Source organism: Lagenorhynchus albirostris, chromosome 3, assembly GCF_949774975.1.
Source record: "Lagenorhynchus albirostris chromosome 3, mLagAlb1.1, whole genome shotgun sequence".
In the NCBI taxonomy this organism is placed as follows: Eukaryota; Metazoa; Chordata; class Mammalia; order Artiodactyla; family Delphinidae; genus Lagenorhynchus; species Lagenorhynchus albirostris.
Window position 1 is genome coordinate 56,391,406 of NC_083097.1, and position 23,144 is coordinate 56,414,549.

The 23,144-nt window shown below is 41.1% G+C and overlaps 2 protein-coding genes across 6 annotated transcripts in view; one reads left to right on the forward strand and one right to left on the reverse strand.

The window, feature by feature from the left end:
• The window catches only part of MRPS27 (mitochondrial ribosomal protein S27), a 101,589-nt gene extending 99,036 nt beyond the window's left edge, over window positions 1-2,553 (reverse strand). The window contains exon 1 of the mRNA XM_060143095.1: window positions 2,472-2,553. The gene's annotated coding sequence lies outside the window, so the exon portion shown is untranslated. The remainder of the gene's footprint in view (window positions 1-2,471) is intronic.
• The window catches only part of PTCD2 (pentatricopeptide repeat domain 2), a 36,373-nt gene that overhangs the window by 7,323 nt on the left and 5,906 nt on the right, over window positions 1-23,144 (forward strand). For 2 of the 5 annotated variants that reach the window (XM_060143098.1, XM_060143099.1), the window contains exons 3-9: window positions 2,091-2,208; window positions 4,875-4,953; window positions 5,362-5,453; window positions 7,924-8,037; window positions 9,680-9,754; window positions 16,340-16,453; window positions 20,029-21,115. In XM_060143098.1, coding sequence (XP_059999081.1) covers window positions 2,091-2,208; window positions 4,875-4,953; window positions 5,362-5,453; window positions 7,924-8,037; window positions 9,680-9,754; window positions 16,340-16,453; window positions 20,029-20,253 — 817 coding nt within the window. In that variant the 3' untranslated portion in view covers window positions 20,254-21,115. Of the gene's footprint in view, window positions 1-2,090; window positions 2,209-4,874; window positions 4,954-5,361; window positions 5,454-7,923; window positions 8,038-9,679; window positions 9,755-16,339; window positions 16,454-20,028; window positions 21,116-23,144 lie in introns of those variants that run through there. The other 3 variants (XR_009539494.1, XR_009539495.1, XM_060143097.1) reach the window with 2 other exon arrangements.

Below are 23,144 nucleotides of genomic sequence, written 5' to 3' on the forward strand. Positions count from 1 at the left end.
TCAGATGTTTACAAGAGTAACAAAACAGGATAACATTCTAAATGCTCCTTCCACTCTTATTTTTGTCATAAACATTCAAAGTATGACTCATAATCCGTTTATTGATGCTAATACTTTCTGCCTGGTTGCTGTCCTTTCCCTCTACTTGTGGACAGCTGGACAAGCTGCGGGGGGCGGTCCATCCTCGGCCTAACCAACCTATTCTCTCTCTTCCTGAGACAGGCGACCCCCTGTTGGGGAAAAAGAGCAACGAGCCAGAACATAAGCTCTTTATTGAGCCAAAAATGGGGAACAACTGAATCTCCTCATAGTCTGGACCACATGCTGTTGTTTGGTTTATAGAAGGGTTTTAGATCCTCTAACTTGAATGTTTCTTGTCAAGAAGAGGTGATATCAACTATCTCTGTGACTTTCTAGCACTTTTACTAGTCTGTCATTTCAGTTAGGAAAATGTTCATTTTTGTTTTTAATCTGGCACACATTTCTCTTGAGATGATTTACTGAAATACTTTGTTTTTTTTTTTTGCGGTACGCGGGCCTCTCACTGCTGTGGCCTCTCCCGTTGCGGAGCACAGGCTCCGGACGCGCAGGCTCAGCGGCCATGGCTCACGGGCCCAGCCGCTCCGCGGCATGTGGGATCTTCCTGGACCGGGGCATGAACCCGCGTCCCCTGCATCGGCAGGCAGACTCTCAACCACTGCGCCACGAGGGAAGCCCTGAAATACTTTGATTTTTAAAGATGTTCTCCTCAACTTGCCTTACATTGTATAAGAGGGAGCATATGTCTAAGGCTTACTGTGTGCCAGGCATAGCATCTCATTTGATCCTCACAAAAACTCTCTGAGTTATTTTCTTATCTCCATTTTACAGATGAGGAAACTGAGGTACAGAGTCATTAATTAATTTGCTCATGGTTACACAGTTAGTAAGTAAAACAGCTGGGATTTGAACTGTCATTTTGGAATCAGAGTCTAAAAATCCTTAATCACGACACTATATTTGCCTTTTAATAACTTAATTATTTCTTCTTTCCTCCAGCTTTATTGAGGTATAATTAACAAATAAAAATTGTATATCTTTAAGGTATACAACTTGATATTTTGATATAATAAGTTAATTCATAACTGTTGTAAATGAAGCAATGAATATTTTTTGTAACTTTTATAACTGGATTATGAAATGTATCTTTAAAAGTACACTCATTCTTTTTGGCAGTACATATGTTTAAAATAGACTATCCATATGCTATTATGACTTTCCTCACTGATTTTAGCAGAAGGTAAAAGAATATTCTGTTCTTTAAAATCAGAGCTTCCTAAAATCTGATTTACATGCAATCATGAGGTACTTGTTTTGTCACCAGATTGTCTTCTTGGTGTCTAAAGCAGGAGGAGTTGGTTATTGAAAGGAAATTTACGGGCGCAATTTTCAGTTCTGCAGTTCTAACTGGCAGACTGGCTGCTTGTAGAAATCCCAAGCCACATACATATAAAACATCACTGTCTTTGAAACTAGCCTTTTTCTAAAACTAAAATTTCAAAGCTGCATTTAATTTGTTTGGCTAGGTGATTGTAGTTCACATATACTTTTCCCTTAGCCAAGAAAAACAGAGAAATTGGTTTAATTGTAAAATGCACCTATTGGTCGTTTGACATCCCATATGGGGATAAAGCCAGACTTGAGGGGGACACAGCATCACCTCACTCCTTTCCTTGCTCTTCTCCAGGAGCATGGAAGGAGACAGTCAATTCTGCTGGGCTTACAGATACAAGACCCCTGCTATTCCCTGACATATGCTCATATTCAGTCCTAGCAGGTTGTTGGTAAATTGAGATGATTACAATCTGCGTTTTTACTTTCTTTTATTTCAGAGTATGTGGGCCTCTAACGACCTTGTTTGTTTATTTAAATGCCTAGTATACTTCTGCTTGCCAGGGTTCTTCTGGTCATCTTTAATTCTGCACTTTCCCCTCCAGCCTATGAGAGGACCTCATTCTTTGCTGTGTCCCCAGCACCTAGTAGAGTGCATGCCACCGTCTGTCTTTCCTCAGGTCCCACTGTTTGGCTCATTGAATTATTTTGCTTACCAGGTACCATGCAGAGAACAGGAATATCACTTTGGGGGAGTACAAGTTTGGACCACTTTTCATGAGGTTATGCTACGAGTTGGATCTCGAGGAATCTGCAGTGGAGCTCATCAAAGACCAGGTTACTGTCTCCCAATTGCCTTCCCTGCCATGGTGACTTCCTTGCGCTGAGGATGGGGTGTTTTCGGTGATGTTAGGAAGGGCAGCTTTCTAAACACATTATTCCTGGGTTCGATTTTCAGAGAAAGGCTGCTGGGTTGAGGGAATGAGCTCTTCCCTGGATTTTTAAGGTTTCCGTGGAGTCACTGCCTACGAAGAGGCATAGGTCTCTTTATACAGAGGTGTGGAAGAGGTGTAAGTACAGATTACAAGGTATCTACCTACCTTGGATGTGTGTCCACCTGGGACTGACATCTTCTCTTTTGAGGAGCTTTTAGTGGGGGCTAGTTTGAGGCAGGCTGCCTTTCCTATTCTTCACCTGTGCCTCTCTCCAGTTTTCGTATTTTTACTTCTGGTTGAAGGCTACGTTGTAAAGTGCTTTTCTGTTTTCAGAATTTCTGCTTTTCACATATTCTGATTTTATTTTCCTAAAAGCAAAAGTAACAATAATTAGTTTTGTAATTATTCATTGAATATTTACCAAGTTCGCAGCATCATGCTTAAGCATTTTACATGTTTCATTTCATTTGTTTCCCACAATAGCCCTGGCGAGGTAGGTACTATTATTATTTCCATTTTACAGATGAGGAAATGGGGACTCAGAGACATTATAAATTCATCCATGGTCAGAAACATTTATTAAATTTGGGGGCCAGGGCTGGCCCCCTGGGACATTTTAATATTTTTAAGAATCTCCGTAACTAAGTTGTCCTTTTGCCTCTTACTTTTTTTCATATAAAGTGTTGTATCCATGGAGGAACTGTTAACTCTCACCTTGCCCCTCTTTTAAGGACCCTGGGTATTAGAAAGATGACCATAATATATTAGTAAGCAGAGAAAAGGTGGTTTCAGAACAGTATGGGTTAGTTTGAGCCTATTTTTTCCTAAAAGAAGAAATATACATACATATTTACATTATAGCATATATGTTTTAAAAATCTAGAAGGATATACACTAAACTACTGCTTATCTTCAGGGGGTAGAATTAGAGGAAATCCTCACTTTTTACTGTATATACTTTTGTATTGTTTGACTATTTTGTAATAAGCATATGTTAATGTTGTAATTAAAAGAAAACAAACGTTTCATTGTAATAAATCATAGCCATGAGTATAATGATAAAAAGAAACAAAAAGAAAGAAAATGAGGGTAAAGGTTTTCGTTTTTTGGTTTTTTTTAACCTACCTAAGCATGAAGCATTCATGTATGTATATGTTTCCTGGAGTTGTAGAGTAAACTGAATTAGAGTCAAGTACCATAAAGCCTAATCCTGCTTCCACCTTACCTTGTCGTGTCCCCTGCCCAGAACCCTGAAGTGCTGCCAGTATGGTAGCCACTACCCCCATGTACCCTTGAAAGCCTTGGACTGCGGCTAGTTCAGATTTACATGGGCTGTAGTGTAAAATACATGATGGATTTTAAATACCTGGCATAAAAAGGAGAATGTAAAGTATCTTATTAATAATGTTTTATATTGATTACATGTTGAAATTTTGGATTTCGTGGGTTAAGTAACATATTATTAAAACTGATTTCACATCTTTCTTTTTACTTTTTTAAATGAAACTACTTGAAAATTTAGAGTCACATACGTGGCTCACACTTGAGGCTTGCAATCTCTCCCTATGGACGGGGCTGCTCTGGTGGCTTCCCGTCCCACTTCGCATAGAACTCAGACCCCTGACCATGCCCTCAAGGTCCCGTTGAGGTACTTCATGTCCTGCCACTCTCCCTCTCGCTTACTCCACTCTGGACCTTCTGGTTTTCTCTCAGACAGCCAGGCCCGTGGCCTCAGTGCTCTACATCTGCATCACTTCATTGAGGTCTCCTCTTCTCAGAGAGCCTTCCCTGACCACCTTCCATCATCTTCTCTGTTCCCTTTATCCTGTTTCACTGTTCTTCATAGCCCTGATTGATACTTGAAATTATATTTTTATTTTTTCCGCTTGTTTTATTCACTTGTTCATTGTCTCCTCTGCTAGAATTTAAGCTCCCCTAGATTATAAGCCCTACTAGAGTTTAGGGCAGGGCCATTGTCTTGTTCATCATTTCTTTATTCTTAACACCTAGAATAGGGTCTGCCTAATAAGGTCTCAAAAAAAATAACAGACTTGCACAAGACATTTAATGGTGTATTTGAATAGCATGTGTCACATTATCATCCCATTAAAAATGATGAGAACCACTGTTGTAGGGAGTTATTTCAAAAAGTGAATAATCAACTATTATTCGTTTGCCAAAAGAGGATCATAGTTGTGTAAGCCTCTCCCACCTTAGCCCTCAAGCATACTTATAGCTGCCATTTCGTGTTAATATTCTGCACCCAGGTTCCAAGACAACCCCCAGGAGGGCTAACCGGCTTGCTTCTTTCTTCTAAGCTTAGCAGAGCCCATTGCATAAAGACGTCCTTCACTGGATTTCTGAAACCTAGAGATCTCTTGCCGTATCTTTTGCCTCTTGTTCACTGTGCCCGTTGCTAAAGGCATGACCCCAAAAGAGTGGGCACCATTTAAAGTTTTTTGCTAAATGAATAAAATATGTAGACAGTCCTAGACAGAGAAGATGCAGTATAAGTACTCCCTTAATAGTTTTACCTTTTAACCAAACTATATTGTTTTTCTTCATTAGCATTTACGAGGTTTCTTCTCAGACTCCACATCATTCAATATTTTGATGGATATGTTGTTTATCAAAGGTAAATATGAAAGTAAGTATCACAATTTATGTTTGCTGAAAAACAATGGACTATGTAAAATTAGGAAAAACCATGGACTATGTAAAAATGATCTTTATATTCCTGATGAGTGGCTGAATTATGGAGACCCCATTCTTTAAGTGTGAAAACATTATTGCATCACATCATGACTTAAACACCCCAGATTTTACTTATGCTGCAGTTATAATAGGTTTTAAAATACTAGTTCTTCCTGTATGACCTGATAGTTTATTTTGAAATTTAGTTAATTGATAAATGACTTCAAAAGTTTTTATTGTGCTGAAATGTACTTTTCAGTAGATGGAGCTAAACAGATTGAACTCTGGGAATCAATAGTAGAGGACTCTGAACTCACTTGAATGCATTTAACACTGCCGGCCCACTCCTGGCTTTTGACAGGTGCATTGGAAGTACTGATTGAGATGAAAAACCAAGATGTGAAGTTCAACAAAGATACTTACATCCTTGCTTTTGCAGTTTGCTACAAACTGGTAAGACTGTCTTCCCTAAACTTTTAGAGCATTTTGGGTAATGTTTGAGAGAGGATTTATTATTTTTTTTCTCTACAAATAAAGTTCAGTTCCCCTGAAGTCTGTTTTCCATCTGGTGCAGATATTTCCATTTTAAATATGTTCATTTTTAGAAAACCCAAGTTAGCCATGTCAGACAGTTTTATCATGGGAAAAGCAATTTTATCATCTTTCCATCTTTTCTGGCATTTGTGTAGATAATGAGAACAAGAAACAGCATGCTGGGTTCACACTCTGCTTCAGAGGCCTCTTTCTCTTGCTGGACCTCACCAGACCAGGCTTCTCTGTGGCCCTCTCCCATGGAAGTCTTAGCATCCTTCACTGGTGAACTCAAGGGCTACTCTGTCCTCATCTGTGAAGTTTTCTGTGATCACCTAAGTTGGAAGTGTTCTCTGTGTCCTTCAGTATCCCTTGATTGTGATCTATTTGTATTCACAGACATGGCACTTCTAACACTGCCTGATCTACTAAGTGGATGCACATTCCATCCTCCCCACTAGAGGGTAAACTCCTCGAGGCATCTTTATTTGCCAGCACCTAACAGTGCCTGGTTCACAAGCGATCTTTAATAAATGTATGTGACATTAAAATGAGTTCTTTGAGAATAGAGAGCATGGCTTATAAATCCCTGGCTTATTACTCTATCAGGATTGTTTCTTGCACATAGACTGTTTCTTTATTACTTATTGAATGCATAAATGGTAACTGAAATAGTACAGTGACCAAGATTCCATGCATTACTGTACACATTCATGCCGTTTTAACACTGGAAACTTAACAAAACCTTTTTATACTGAAAATGAAGGAACACTAAGTAAGGTAGAACGTGGCTATTGAAAAATTTCCCTGAAAAGCATAGCGATACCAATTTTCCAAAACAAGAGGGGCAGTTGGGTTACAGGGGGAAGAAACCAACTTGGAAATTGAGAAATGTGGAGTCTAGTCTCAACTTTAACATGAACTGGCTTTGAAGTGGTCACTTACCTTATTTGTGAAATGAAGCATTTGGATTCAGGAGCCAGCAAGCTTTCTCTATAAAAGGCCAGATAGTTAATATTTTAGGCTTTGGGGGCCACTTACGGTCCTAGGCACATCTTCTTTGTTTTTACAAATCTTTAAAAATCTAAGAACCATTTTTAGCCATAGGCTGGCTTTGGCCCCAGGGTCGTAGTTTGCTGACCGCTGGATTACTAGATGATCCTTTCCAATCCTGCCACTTTATGATTCTGTGAACAGAAGCCAACATGACACACACTTGAGCATTGGTTCTTCAGCACTGTGATACACAGTTTCCTGGCCTTCTTAGAGATGTCTCCCTGAGCGTATACTGAAGTGGAGAGAATTTAACTCTACTACTTACAAAGGGCCAGAGGACTTTTCTCCCCTATATCAGGGGTCCCCAACCCCCAGGCTGCAGACTGGTGGCAGTCCGCAGCCTGTTAGGAACCGGGCCGCACAGCAGGAGATGAGCGGTGGGCAAACAAGCAAAGCTTCACCTGCCGCTCCCCATTGCTCTCGCATTACCGCCTGACCCATCCCCACCCCCAACCCCAGCTCCGTGGAACAGCTGTATTCCACGAAACCTGTCCCTGGTGCCAAAAAGGGTGGGGACCGCTGCCCTATATTGTGTTCAAGAATAATTTGTTTCACTCAGTGGAGACTGGAGTTGAAAAATTGAACTGGTCAGCTGTTACAAATTGCAAGCCAATTCTGGGAACCATCCCCTCTCATTAAATTCAGATTTTCCTTTAGGATTTGAGTAACGAATCACGCCATGACAGACAGATACAGAACTAATGCTGCTCTCGTAAACCTAACCCACCTACAACATAGATAAAGGAAGAGAATTCTGTCTTACCGCTGCTGTCTGCTACTTTGTATATCACTCATCTTCCTGGTGTGTGTGGTTTTTTTTGTTGGTTTTTGTTTTAAGGTATCTGGTTTTATGGGATTCTTTCATGATTTCCATTCAGGTATGTTTTCATGTTTTCAAACATTTGACTTAACACGGATATTTTCAGATTGGAAACCCCCTAAGGAAAAGTTCTGTGGTGTTGCTAAGCTTTACTCTTATCATTGAATACGGTAGTAGCACACTGACTCTTCACACGTGTATGTTATGGGACCTATGTCTTGAAACCAGCCTGCCTGGATGAAAAGAGACCTGTATGTTTGTGGGTAAAGCTGCCCCAGGTCAGAAAACCGACAAAGAGCTAAAAATAAAGTTCATTTAAGATTTGAGCTGCTAATATATAGATAACTGAGTCTATTTGCAAATAGTCTCTATATGGAACTTAATCTTTTAAGCGGCTTGAGATAGGCTCCAGGAAATTCTTCCAAAAGGAAATCTGAAACACTGGGCACCATTAATCATCTTATTAACCTAAAGGTTTGTGACATTTATTTATTGAGCAATCCTGTCTTCCCCCAGAATAGCCCTGAATCTTTTACAATCTGTACCACGTTAAGGGAAGAAGCCCTCATCAAGGGAGAAATCCTCTGCAGGAGAGCATCCTGTTTTGCAGTGGCATTAGCTCTGAACCAGGTAAGGCTTTGGGGTGCACATAAGTGAATTAGGAGTAGGCAAGACTTTACTACTTTCATTTGTTCTTGCTTTTATTTTATCTTTTTTTCTCTGACTCTGTCATAAAGAAAAAGTCCCCATAAAGAGACCAATGCCTTTGGTGCCATGGCAACCTACATCTATACCTCTGCCTCCAAAGAATGTTTTCATTTACAGTTGAGGGCCTAACATGCACTGCTGTTTACACGGGGCTGGCCAGGATCCTATGGAAAATCAATGAGGGAGGCTGTACTCAGAGACATTTCTCAAATAATAAAAGTGGAAATTTCAAATGATTCGTTTACCAAGTAACGTGCTCAGGGAATGGTTTTAATTTAAGGCTCTCCAAAGTGTGTTCTAGTAAATTCCTCAGGGGAACAGTACTCCTTGAGTTCTTGGTATTTAAAATTATTTGCCCTTTTTTTTTTTTTTCCTAAAAACCTGAACTACAGTTTGGCCAGATATAAAATTGTGAGGTGATATTTGCTTTACTTGAGGTTTTCTTTGGCATTGTTTTTCTGTCTTCTAGTATGGAATGTTGCTATGGTGAAATCTGAGGCCTGCCTGAATTTTTTTTTTTTTTTTTCCACTTCTGAGTGACTTGATCTTGTTAGTTTTTCTCTTTTCTGTCCCTTATATCCATGGAAACATTTTTCCTTTGGGAGTTCTTCATCAGCCAGTTCTTTTCTTTTCTTTTTTTTTTTTTTTCCTTGCTGTAATCCTTTTTTTCTTTTTTCCTCATAATGTCTTTATGTAGTTTACATGCTGGCTCTTTTTTGGTTATTCATCATTGAAAGATGCTTAGACCAGCCACTTGCAGAAGATTCATGTCAGAAGAGAATAGCGCCGTGTTGCCACGTTCTAGGCTAGCAGGAATTTTCTTTATATCTGAGTTTTGTCTACAAATATGCATTGGCTCTATTTCTGCCTGGCCAATGGGAGTAGGCATGTAGGTGATTTTCAATGAAAAGTCTCTTCTCTGATGCTGCTATAAGTGACATATTGTTTCCTGCAAGTATGGCTGATCTGTGTAAATTCTTGATTAGCCGCACCTCTGCCACCAAAAGGATCCAAAGACCTCATTACTAGTTCTAAACGCTATTATCATCATTGTAAACAGGAATTTAGTACTTCAGGCTGTGCCCTCACCTTTGAGAACTACTTTGTGCACTCCTTCTGAGATATGCAGCAATGTCCTCCTCTTACTGCTTTGTCTGGAACTCGCGTATGCTCCATCTCCAGTGTTTTTGGCAATGCAGATTTCTTCTGTGGTTTGAGGTTTCTGCTATGTTCTAATCATGTCAAAGATGGGTGTGCATTTCTATTTCTCAACCTTGTTTTTTTTTGAAAGCTCATTCCAGTGAGAGAAGGGGAAATGCCAACTTTATGCCCCCATCTTAGAACGTGGAACTCAGGCAGGTTGTTAAAACATTCAGTAATGTGCCACTGTAGGAAACACTTTATAGAATGTCCATTTTTGATTACCAAAAAACTTTTTTTCTTTGTGTACTTCAAAACCCTGGGGCACCATGAATAGGACTATCCTGACATCTTAAATGATCTTTATGATAGCAGAGTAATGTTTATATGCCTTGGGGGTATGACTTGTTTTTCTTCCTTCTAGAACCAGCTGGCAAAAGCTATATCCATTTTTTCTCAAATCATGAAGCCAGAAAGCATAATCTGCACTAATTTAAATGTAAGTGACTTCTTTATGGTTTAAAGTAAGGCTTGAAGTGTAATAAAACGAAGTCTAGATTTTTTTGTCTGTGTACAACAAATGACTTTTGATCTCCCAAGGTCATCCATTATGTTCATTTATTGATCACTGTGTGAAAGTTATAATGGAGCCCTATGAGAGGAGTCAATACGTTCTTCCAGGAGTGTATAAATAGGTGGGAAACGCAGATATGCTCAGATATAAGAGGTGGCTAAATGCTGCAGGTGTAACACATGACTACAGAAAGGCTGTCAATTTAGAGAGAAGGGAGATGGACTCTGCAGTCTCTCCACTGAGACTTAGGAAGAGCCTGCGTGCTGATTACATCCTATCCATGGTACCTGACTCACGGAGTCAGTACACCTATGGCATAAGGTGGCATCTAACCTGGTAAGCGCTCAATAAATGCGAGCCATTTTCATTCTTACTTTGTTGCCACCTTTTCAGTGAGCAGTGAGTCGTCTGCGCCTCCTTGGGGCAATGAAAAGACTAAGAGACTCTCCTGTCATTAACGACATCACAGCCCCCACTCAGCTAGGCCCTGCTGAGGCCCTGCTTGTATGCTGAGTACGTGTGTTGTGGGGAGTTGAAAAGAAAGCCCCTAGCGTCCAGGAACTTACAGTCTCCTGAAACATCAAGGGGTCAAGATGAACCGAAATGGGTAAACACCAGCATGACATGAACTGGGATAGCGGGTCATAGCCAGTGCGGTATTCCAGGCTGGGGAGCAAAGAGCTGGCCAGCAGGAGCTAACGGAGGAGAACTGGGGAGAAGAATATTGTTGAGCAGTGTTCTGAAGGAGGACAGGGCTGTGGGACTGGAGGCATGGAGGTGAAAGGGCGTTCTCTGTTGGGAGATTCGTTTTGCTGAGGGTTCTAGTTTGCCAGTTAGTTTGCTGGTTCTCTTCCTAGTTTTGAGTCCTTAGGCAAAGTTACTTAACCTCTACCACCCATTTTCCTTCTATCTGAAGTAGCAGTAGTAATAGTACCATTCTTTCATTAGGAGAATTGAAAGAATAATGCATATAAAGTAGTTAGTTAACACAACACAGTTGGTGCCTGGCATGTAATCAGTGTTCAGTGATGCTTGCTAATACCAGTAGTATTTGTTTAAAATGAAATATGTTAAATAAAAGGATTATTTATTTCTAACAAATCCTAGAACCCGTGAACAGCAATTGGGCATAACTGCAAGCTCCCGTGGTTTTCAGTTCTGCCCATAATTATCCTCAAATGTCACCCCCAGACCAGTGCCCAGATGACTTTCAAGAGAAGGACTAGATAAGCCTTTATGGTAAATTCTGGGCAACAAGTTCCACCAAGAAGTCTGAGATAAGAATACCTTATATTTGACCTCATATTTACTTTTCAAAATGCCTACACAGGAGGGAAAGATGAGCCTAGGGAACCAGAAAGATGGAGACAGTGATAGTAGAGAACCTGGGAGGAAAAAAGGGAAAGAGGTGGGTTTGGAAGGGAAGAGACTAAATATAAGAAAAATACCCAAAAAGAGATGTTGTAGTTGGCAAAGGGCAGGAGCCTGGAGTGGGGATGAGTGTCAGAGCTGTCAGTTAAGAACTTATCTGTAAAACCTGGTAATGGATCTGCTATAAACTGATGAATGCCACAAAAAAGGGAGGTAAGAGGTCCCAGAAATGAGTTTTTACGGCATTAATGGTGAGGCAGAGGAAGCAACAGAAAAAGACAGGGGAGGAATCACACCAGTGGATTGAAACCCAAGAGAGCTGATAGCCCTACGTGCCATGGCCTCCTGCAGGCAGCCCCTGGCCCAAGACTGGGCACCTGAACAGAAACTGCAGGTCAGCCTGAAAAGCTCTCAGCTGATGGAGGCCAAGGTGGCAAAGGTCCAGAGTCCAGAAGTCCAGGCCATGTGAGCCAGTAAGCCAAACAGACTGGGAATCCTGGTCTTCCAGCAGATGCATATGTTATTTTTTCTTCTTCTCAGCTTCCTACTGGATGTGGACGGCTCAGCATCTCCAAGTATTAATATATTTATCTGCTTCTGAGAGAGTGGCCTGCAGATGCACTCATTTCATGATTGGATAGCAGTAGAATTGCTAGGATTCCAGGTGGTTCATAGCATCAGCGGGGAAAGAAACACAGGAGACTGTGTGAGAGAAGTTTTATGTGGGTCATTAGTCGCTTTTCCTAGAGTTGAAATGGGCATGGGGGGATCAATAAGGGTTGATAAGAAACGGAAGAGAGTGAGATCGGCAGGGTTTCGGTTTATTTTAGCTAAGGTGCCACGCTAGATACTTACATTTGTCGGTTTATTTTATACAACACTGTCAGAACAGTATTTCTCCATATAATACATGTGGAAAATGAAGATTCAAAGGGTAAGTAAACTACCCAGGTTCTCACAGCTAATTAAATAGCAGAGTCAAAGTTTTAACACAATCAACTCTGTTTGACTACATACAAAGCCTAGGGTTTCCCCACCACTCCAGACCTACAGAGATTAGCGTTGTGCGTCTTTTATCTAGGACTGGAGCTAACTGCTTCTCCGGAATGGTGAAAGGAACACAGGATGTCAAAAAACGAACCTGCTGTTAGTGCACGTACTCCATGTGCTTGAATTTAGATTCCTCGGCTATTCAGTCGTGGCAGCAGGAACAGCTCCTCCTGGGAGAGCTGGGTTGGGGGGCGGGGAGACGGCCGATCAACATGGTCGAATGAATGGGCATGTTTCTGGCAAGCGCTCTGTAAGGATCCTTGAGTTGATCTTGAATATGAACCATTCCCTCCATGAACTGGGTCGCAGAATTATCCATTGTCCAGAAACTTAAAGATTGTTTAAAAATTTTCACTCAGGCAATTCCTGCAAATTTCCAATCTAAACTTCTCCTATTTCAATACAAGCCTGTTTCTTCTTCCTTCCTTGGGAATGGTGGAAAAGAGCTGGTTGCCATTCTCAGGTTTAATAATCTTTCAGATTCTGGGTCTCTGTTATTAGAGCAGGTTTTTAAAAAATAATTTAATTCCGGGCCCTAGCTTCTCCAAGGCTGAGTCATCTGCTTAGAATCCTTAAGGGCAATTTGTTAATTATTCAGAAATGGAAAACTAACAAATAGGCTGAATAGAGTCTCTTCAGTCAGTATCAGCAGAAATAAATGAAGTTTTTTTCAGATCCGCTTTAAAAATTAATGCCTTACACTAAAATCTTTTCTTGCTGCCAGTTGGAATATGAACTTACCTAATTTTTCCCCTCAACTTAATTTTCTTTTCATTGAAATTGCTCCTGCTGCTGATACGACCCAGAGGGCCTGGCTCCCCATTTCCCAGCTCATGCTCGCTCCACACCGAACTGGTTGAGCACATGATCTCATTGAATTCTAATCATTTCTCTAGAAATCTAGACCCATTCTGGAATTGAATTACCTTACAGGGGAATTGACAAGTGGTGAGTTTCACTGCTTTTTTATCATTTATTTGTTAACACAGGTAAATGTTTTAATGTTTGTTTCTCCTACTCACTAAGGCCACCCTAAAGTTCTAGCTCATGCTGGGCAGTCCTAGGCCACACCGGTAGGAAAGGAGACAGGACTTATTATTTCTCATAAATCCCTTTGTGGCAGCATCTCACCTATATGTTTAAGAATTGCATTTGGCTGGAAGCAATGCAGACTGTAAAAATACAAGAGTCTATACAAATTAGACGATTTCTTTTTCTTCCAAGTAGAAAACCAGAGGTGGTCGGTCTAAGTCTGGTATGACATTCCGTGATGTCATCAGGGACCTGGCCTCTTGTATTTCCATACCACTATCCTAAGCACGTGACTTCTACCCATTACATCTATTCCAGCAAGAAGTAGGAGAATGCAGGAGGACAAAGAAGTTGGTCCCTTTTAAGAATGCTTTCCCAAACAACTTGTACTTACACGTTAATGGCGAGAGCTTAATCCCATGACCACATCTAGCTGCAGACAGACCTGAGAAATACAGTTTCTGAGTTCCGTACATGACAGCATCAGTTAAAGTTAGGAGCTCTGTTATCAAAACAAAGAAGGGAAATGTGGATATTGGTTAGAAAATTAGCAGTCTCTACCACACTGTGCTATTCTACTTCAAATATAGCAAACTTGGAAAGAAAAGAAATGCAGAGATGTCTGCATGTTCAGGGCTTCTGTTCCCTTTTTTGGTCAAAGGTGTCCAGTGACACATTTCTTGAGGTCTCAGAAAATCAGAAGGGTGGGAAGTATGTGTTCTTTGACTAGTTTTTTTTAGCGAAAAGTCCCCCTGCTCCTTGCTAATTCAATTTTCCTAGCCTTTTGTTTGAAGTCTGTAAGATTGAAGCCATGCACTGTACCCTGATTTAGCTTTCTTAATTGTACCCTGAGACTTCAGTTTGAGACAAGCTCCTAGCTTTAAATTTTTTCTTTGCCTTTCATCGGTAACTGCCTCATCTATGTTGCCCTTCAGCAGTATAGTTCCAGGTATTGAACCTTACTCTTGAAATCCCCACTGAATCAGGGTTAGTTGCTGGAGGCAGGAGAGAAACTGGGAAAAATTAGGAAGAAAAGTTGAAATCTTTCAGAAGCACATCATTAATAGTTTCTAGCATGAGGTCCGGGAGGTTTATCCCTGTAAATTGCTAGGCGACCTACACTCCCTTTCTCATTTCTCGTTGAGGGTCTACGTGGTGCCAGGCACTGCAGATATGGCATCAACAAGGTAGACTTCTCCTTGCCCTTGATAGGACCGACCACTGCCGACCAAATTGGGATTGGTTTTTACTAACAAAACTGTTAAGAACTATTAAGACTTGGAGATTTTACCCCACTTCTGAGCTAACGAGTTAACCTGCCACAGTTTTGTGGATGCTGGTGGAGAACACAAGACACCGAGAGAAGAAGGACAGTTTATTACTCACAGCAATAGCAGTAGCCAGCGGATTAGCATTTTTGCAGCAGTTTCTTGAGCCCAGTTCCCACAGAGCGACATGAAGAGGTCTATATGCTTCTTGCACACACAGGGGATTATATTTTAAGAGAGGAGCTGTGAACTTGGGGAACCCAAATCTCTTAAATTGGACAGTAAGCATACCTGCCCTCTGCTTTGGATGAGACACGGTCTGTCTTCCCAGGCTGCTGGCTGCACAAACATCCTTGAAAATACACTCGGGACTAAAGACAGTCAGTGCCTCTGCCTGACTGTGAGAGACCCACGAAACGTTCTCTCCCTACAAAGGGTTTTGCCTGTGCTCTAGAACTCAACTTAGATCAGGGCTTTTGGAGTTAGGCTACTTGGGGCCATTTCATTCTGTTCTTCAGGACCAAAGATAACCCCTCATCCTGATCACCTGCTCAACAAACATACAATGTTATAAAATGGACTGTTAAGAGGACTTAGTTGATTTGGTATAAGAAAGGAATATCTCTCCCAGAAAAACTATCCTTCCTAAAGATCAAGAGGCTTAAAAATGTTTACACCCTTCGATTTTGTAATTTCACTTCTGCGAATCAAGTCTAAGAAAGTAACAATTTTTTAAAATGTATGACATCTATTGATATAATAAAGTATGGTATTGCTTTATTTGATTTATATGATGGATTGCTATGCATTCATCATTAAAAATGAGGTTTTATTTTTTCCTAAAACTTCTTGATGCTGTGAGAAAATGTTCACTTTATAATAATTGACCAAAAAGCAGAATCAAATTGGGGGGTGGGGGGGATTCATATACTTGGAAGATAATACATGAGATTGTAAACAATGGTTAACATTAGTTGGTGAATTCTGAGTTATTTTCTTTAAACTTTGCTGTATTTTTCAAATTAGACTAGTGAACACTGGTAATTGGGGTGCGGGGGAAATGTGTTCTTTTTTTCCCTTATGTTAATTGTATCTGATGGAAGGTAGTTAGTGGTATCATTTTGAAAGCCAAGTACAAGCACCCAGTTTTGATAGCTGTAGTATAAATAGGAGTGCCTCATTAAGACTTTAACCGGCTTCCACTTTATACTTGAACAATCTGTATGCCTGCAATTTCCTAACCAGAAAAATAAAAAGATAAAGGTATCTTTTGACCCAGAGCCAGTCTTATGAGATTGTCTGATTGTCATATCCTCTGAATCTAGAGGAAATAGGGAAGAATCTAAAAGTAATGTTTGTTGAGGACCTCCTGCGTGCTGATATTTCATTTAATGTTCACAGTAATTCAGAATGTGAGATGTAAAGGTATTTTCCTCATTTCACAAATAAAGATACTGAAAGAGATTAAATACCTGGCGAGAGTCACTTGGCTGTAATTGCCAGTGCCAAGACTCTGACCCAAGTATGTCAGACTCCAAAATCCATGTTCTCTCCATTTCTGCCTGTTAGCAAGCTTTGAAGTGGTGGTGTTTTGATTAGCTATTGGAAAACAAGTTTTGGTTGGTGGCCATTCATTCAAAGCACCTTTGAACTTGAGCAAGCAAATGAATTAGGAAGTGGCATTAAAGCAGGGTCGATGCCTATAAATGTAGGCTTACCTCACGGGGTACATGTCTCAGTGTTGATCACTAGCTCAATCTTGTTTTTCTTGTTTCTTCTTTTTCTTCAGCTTATGATCCACATCCAGTCAAACATGTTGAAAAGCCTAATAGACACACTAAAGGATGCTACAGAGGGGAATCTGTCAAGATTTGTGAAAAAACCTGTGTTCTCAGAAGAAGTGGTGAGTAGGCGGCTTCCACAGAAATCCTGTAAAGGTGCAAGAACACCCCTGAAACTGTCCACTTGATACCTTCATCCTGTAGGCCACCTCTTTAAAGAGACTGTCCAATCCGGCAACCTCTCTGTGGTTCCTGTGGCTAGATTTCTATGTGTGGGTGCAGACTTTGTTCCTCTAACACAAGAGAATTTCCTCTGAAATTCTAGGAAAACTTGTTCCTTTTACATGGTTCTTTTCCCCACACTGTCTTCATGGGTGTCGGCCCTCTTCTTTTCCTTTTTCCTTTCTCCTTAAGCATCCAATTCCTTCTCCCTACTCCTCTCAGCTGATGACCTTGCTTCCTGTTTCACAGAGGAAACAAGCGATTAGAGGAGGACCGCTGCGGCACCAACAGCCTCCTTGCCCCCCTCTCTCTCTGCTCAGCCTTCCCTCCTGAAGCTGTGGTGACTGTAGGCACCTCTCTAGAGCCTGGGAGCCCATCCCCACCCCCAGCCAGCCCAGGGCATCAGCCCAGAAGTTGCAGTCACCTTCTTTTGAACATCATCACTATTGCTAGTCTTCCCTGTGGATCATCCCCATAGGCAAACAGTAGGCTATAGTATCTCTCATCTTAACAAAAAGAAAATCTCCCCTACCTAAACAAGGAAAAAGACATACTGGCCTAGAGGGGTGGGATAGGGAGGGTGGGAGGGAGGCGCAAGAGAGAGGAGATATGGGGATATATGTATGTGTATAGCCAATTCACTTTGTTATACAGCAGAAACTAACACACCATTGTAAAGCGATTATACTGCAATAAAGATGTTAAAAAGAAAGACCTACTGGGTGTTTAGATAGGAAGACTCAACCTCATAAAGTCAGTTCTGCCCAAGTTAATGTGATAATGTAACATTTCAATAAAAATACCATTAGGTTTTTTTCTGTAGTTAAGGTTTAGTAGAAAGAGCAAACTAGCAAGAATAGCTGGGAAAACTCTGTGAAAGAAGAGGTGCTAGACCTGCCAGATATGAAACCATATTAAAGCTTTTCTAATTAGAACTGTGGTTTTAGCTCCTGAATAGACCAACTAATGGAACCATATAAATGCTTCGCAAAATTATAAAATAAAGTTAAATAAAAATGAAGAGAAAGAAGCAATTTCTAAAACTTGAAAGTAAAATGAAACAAATGAACCTTATGCCATACTGATGGCTTAAGCACATAAAGAGGAATTATTGTAAGTCATTCGAAATTTAGTGATTTGTACATCACTAGTCATATATAACCTACAGGGAAAAAAGACTGTGAGGAAATCATAAATTATTGGCAGTGATCATATTGTTAGTAATGATACTGGTATAGTCATTTTGACTAACCAAGGGGCCTGGTTGTCGGTCCTCTCCCAGCTTTTCTCCCTTTTCCCTGGCCTTTGGTAGCACAGTCCCAGCTGGGTTCCGGCTAGCACCTGAGATGGCAGGTTGGCAGCAGAGGGCAGGTGGCAGCTCCCCACCTCTGCCGCACTGTGGCCTTCCCAGCCCAGTCCCATTCCTCACTCCTACCTGAAGGCTGTGTAAAGGGAGCTTGTCGGGAAACTAACTGGTTATGATTAAATTTAAAGCTTCTTTCTATTTGAGGTCTTAGCTCTGTGTAGGTTGTGAGCGACCTGAACCTTTTGGGAGTGTGTTCAGAAAAGTAGGGGAACTAGAAATGTAAACTGGTTTGAAAGCACACGATCATGTGCATGTGTGCGCAGCACTGACACAACTTCTGCTTTCTCACTAGCACTGATGTTAATCCTTCCTTAGACCTGGCCCATCAATATGTTGCCTGGATTATGCGACTAAAGCATCCAAACTTCACACTGAAAAAGACTCATTGTTTTTATCTGATTCTCCCCCCGCCCAAAACCTATAAGGCTGATTTACTTAGAAAGCTCACCCTCTAGTTCAGTGTATCCCCTGGTTGCTGTGAGGCTACCCAGGGAACTGCTTGTTGAGAAGTGAACTGATCCCTAAAACCCCAGCAGCTTTTGAGCTAGTTCTGAATATCTTTGTGAGATTGCAATGTGGAGTCTTATGTTGTAAAACTCTGCATTTTACAAATGCTCTATTTAGTGTTTATGCCACCAGTTACTGGACATGTTTAATGTGTGGTGAGAAGGTGCTGTTGTGCCCCTAGAGGAATGGTGAAAAGAACTGCGGACTTTTCTGCAGCACCGTGACGGAAACCACTCCAACGTGAACTGTTTCCTTATTGACTTCTTTTTTAAAACTCAATTAACAAACAATGTCGTACCAACTGTTTTCTGCTTCAATTGTAGGATGGTCCTAGTGATACCATTTAATATTTATTTTTGTAGTGATTTAAGAGAACTGAGGTAGTTAAAAAAAGAAAGAAAGAAAAAAGAAAAAAAAGAACTGAGGTAGTATCTGCAGTGAGAGCAAGGTTACCTCCAGCTTGGCTCACCTGCTTTGCTTCTTTTGAAAGCCATATGCTGCTGCATCTCACCCTGAACATGAGGAATAAACAAGCTATTCTTTTTAAGAATGTTAGAAGTGTTTAAACTTTACCAGAAGGTTCAGTGGGGAGCCCTTGTTTGAAAAGAAGGTGTGCAGGTTTGTGTTATACTACACAACCTGTGTATATGTGATAGACTCACATTCACATTCTAATTTTGAGCTCACTCATTTTTGTAGAATTAAATACCATTCATACACTTGTGATGCTAATATTTATACCTCTGGTCTAGACCTCGCCCCCATGCCTCATAATTGTGTAGCCAATAACCTCTGGACATGTCTGCCTAGATGTTTCACAGACATCTCAATCTTGTCCAAAACAGAACTCTTGATTTTCCCTCTCCAAATCTCATCCTGCCATCTTCCCCATCTCAGTTAATGACACCCCCCATCTCCAGGTTACTAAAGCCCAAATTGCGAAGATGTCTTTGATGCCTCCCTTTTCCTCTCCCCTTCAACAATAAATCCTTTCAGTTTAATCTCCAAAATATACTTCATATATATCTACTTCTCCATCTTTTCTATACCTTTCCCAGTCTAAACCATCACCTGCTCTCATCTGGCCTATGATGGGGGCCCCTAGATTAGTCTCCACATTCTTGTACCCTCCAGTTCTCCACATAGCTTTTTAAATCGAAATCAGATCATGTCCCAGTTTGGACCTTCTGATGGCTTTTAGAATAAATTCCAGAAAACTTACCATGAGCTAGAAAGCCCTACATCATTTGACCCTGCCTCCTGCTCTGATCATTAAATTGGACACACTTGATTCCATGCTGTTTGACCTCCTTTCCCTGGTATGTTTCATCGTATAGTATGGTCCACTTGAACCCCCCCTTTTATAAAATACCAGGGGTGATTTTTAAGTACTAATCCTGAATGTTGTTTATAGCTTATGGAATCCCTTATAGTTAGTTATACCTCTGTGTGCCCCAGCACCCTGGTTTTTACCACTTTAGGTGCACACTCTTTTTTTTTTTTTTTTTTTTGCATTTATATCTCTGCTTCTTGGAGGATAAAAAGAACAAGGAAGAAATCTTGCAGAGATATAACAATCTACTCTTCTTGCTTTTTTTTCAGCTGGTCAAAGTGAGGGAAAAAGTGAAGGATGTGCCCGCTCTTTTGGCCACATTTGATGAGCTGTATGGGAAACTGCACATAAATGGCCAGGTCACCACTTACACTTTGGATGCTCTGCTCTGCCACACCCCCAGTGACAGGAAATCCCACACGGTGCTATTAAACAAGAGGACAGTCAGCCGTCGGACCTTCCAGCCGCTCAGCCAGTCCCTGTGGGCTGAGTAACCCTGAGTTCAAACCATCCGTGGGTCTGAGTTGGAGGGGGCCTGCTTCTAGTGAATTATTGGCTTCCTAAGAAATCGGGCATCGTACTCCAGTGTACAGTATACTAACACTTGGTCTCCTTAAATTTCCAAAATCATTGAGCACTGGCGTGCTGCCTTGAGACGTTCATATGTTGTGCCACCAGGAAGATCTAGATACAGGCAAGCAGAAAGCTCGGGCTCCCGCGGGAAGGAGGCTTCCCCTTGTGAAGGGCTGAGGATGCTTGAAGGAACACGGTCACGGTCTCCAGGGGCACCCAATAAGCACTAACAGGAGGGAATTTCACTATAAGTGGCCACCTCCAGCTAATTTTCAGGGGAATCGTGGTCTGAAACCCTACTCTACCATGCTGGGAAATAGCCCAGGATTTTCTCACTGCTTCTGTCATCATTTACCTGTGACCCTAGACAAGATACTTGAGCCCTCAGTTTTTCATCTGTAAAATAATAGTGCCTGTGTGAATCTCCATATTGATTTGAAATTTTCATTCAGCGTTCAGTAGGGTCAAGTTTTCTCAAAAATCAGAGAAATTAAAAGGTTCCTGAGAAAACTTGTTGTTTTCTCAGCAGAACAAACAAAACCAGAATTTAACTCTCAGAACTGATAATAAACCAAAATTTGAATGGTTACCACTTTGGTCATGGGCAATCCACGTGCTTTTCAAAATAAATGCCAATAAAAACCACATAACGCTCTCTGTATTCCTTCGTTTTCTATATAGGTCATAAATATTTGGTCCTATAGTTCGTCTCGTTTGTTAATGATTTTCTCTTTTCTCTCTTTGGATGTTTTATCTTTTATAAATAAATATGTCATGACAGCAGGTCAGAGCTTCCTCGTAAGGATCTGCCTCTTGATGGTTTGAAGGCCAGCACCTGGGGGGGTTCGTTTTGCCTTGTCTTTCTGAGGGCCCACATGATGGTGAAGCCTCCCAGCTGTCTGCCTGGAGTGCTGCAGACTCCTTATCCAGTGCTGTTTCAAAACCCGGAGATAACTCTAAGTTTACTGTTATTCATAGAACCAGAAGTTCTAGAGTAGGAGGAACCTTCTAAGTCTCCTCCTCAGGTCAAGGAAAATGTCCTGTCCAAATTGGTGGAGCTGAGATTAAAATCCAGATTCCTAGTCTCATTCCCTTCCCACTGCACCACACGATGTCTCCTCAGAGAAGAAACAGGAGATTCTCTTCAGAGATAGAGCACTAAGAGCTCCTTGACTTACTGTGTGGCCATGGGCTCCCGTCAATCTCCTCATCTGTTAAACAGGGATAATAGTAATACCACCTCGTGGACTTACTGTGGACAGAATGAGGTAATAAATGCAAAGCAAGCTGAACACTACCTGGCACAAAGAAAATGCTATATAAACATTAACTCTTGTTATTACTGTCAGTAGCATTCAGAGTGTTCGCACCTAGTTGAAGAATTACGTAAACAAATGAGTTCTTCCTCCTGTTCAGAAATATCAAAAGAATTTCTTTAGCCTATGTCCTGTGAAGCATAAGCTTCATTTAAAGAAAATTCTCTGCCTCATAGAATCTTAATTACATCTTATGTGTGTCTGGTGTTTTGCAAAAGAAAAAAAAAAGGATTTAAATTTCTCTACCTTCAAAGTCTTAGGGAATAATAGGGCATGCTTCCTGTCCCTCAACTTATCTTTTATCTTCTCCAGCATTCACAGAGAGCATTCAAACGGCTATTATGCCCTGGGTGAATGTGGCCTTGGTTGTTAGCTAACAACTATTCATTAGCAAAAAAAAAAAGATCGTGAGCAATAAATAGCAGCCATGACCTTCCCAAGCCCTGCTGCTCCGAGCAGCTGCCGGCTGTGCGTCTCGGCGGACTGCAAAACCGGGCTCTTTGACCTGTTCCCAGAAGTCTTACTGAGGGGCAACTTAGTCATGAGGTAATGAATGTGCATAACGTTCACCTCAAAATAACAGACGATTCTAAAGGCAAAGAGAAAACCATCGAAGTATGCTCAGTATATAGTGACCATTTCATTCTTTAAAACTTGGCAGTTTCTTTGAAAAATGGTGTTTCTCTGCGATCCATAATTTGCCTAAAGCATCTACATACTCTACGGTAATTTGCCTAAAGCGTGTACTTACTCTGTTAATGGGAATATTTGACGGACGGAACATCTTACTCCCCAACTCTATGTGCCTTTGTAGATTGTTTTCATTTAGTGTAAATGTTGCTACAGAAGCCAAAAACTATGATGAGTACAGCACAGTATGAAAAACAGACAAAAAGATGTCTCCTTAATTGGGTGATATAAGGGTAGTGGTCTGGTTATCTACTGCTGTGTCAAAAATACTCCAGAAATTAGTGGCTTAAAACAAGACCAATCATTTCATTAGACTGAGCTCAGCCAGGCAGTCACCTCAACGACTTCTTCCCTTAATGCTTCTGGCACTGGATTCTAGGACCTCAGCTGAGGCTGGGGCCTGCACATCCACACGTGGCTCCCTGACAGCACAGTACCTGGTACCAGGGAGTGAGTGTCCCCAGACAGGCAGAAGCTTTGTCACCTTTCATGACCTATTCTCAGAAGTTGCATAGCATCACTTCCACTCAAGTCACAGGCCCATCCAGATTCAAGGGAGGGAGCATACATTCCACCTCTCGGTGGTGGTGACGTCAAAGAATTTATGGACATGTTTTAAGCCACCACAGATCATTTTTTCCAGCAAGCTCTTTAAACTTGTCCTTTCCCGTTCACTGTTACTTCCCTAATTAAAGTCACCATCATCCATCAATCATCTGTCTTTCAGCTCTTCTCTCTACTGAAGCCAGAGTGAGGTTTCCAAAACAAATTTGTCCTCTGCCCTGTTTAAAACCTCCTCACATCCC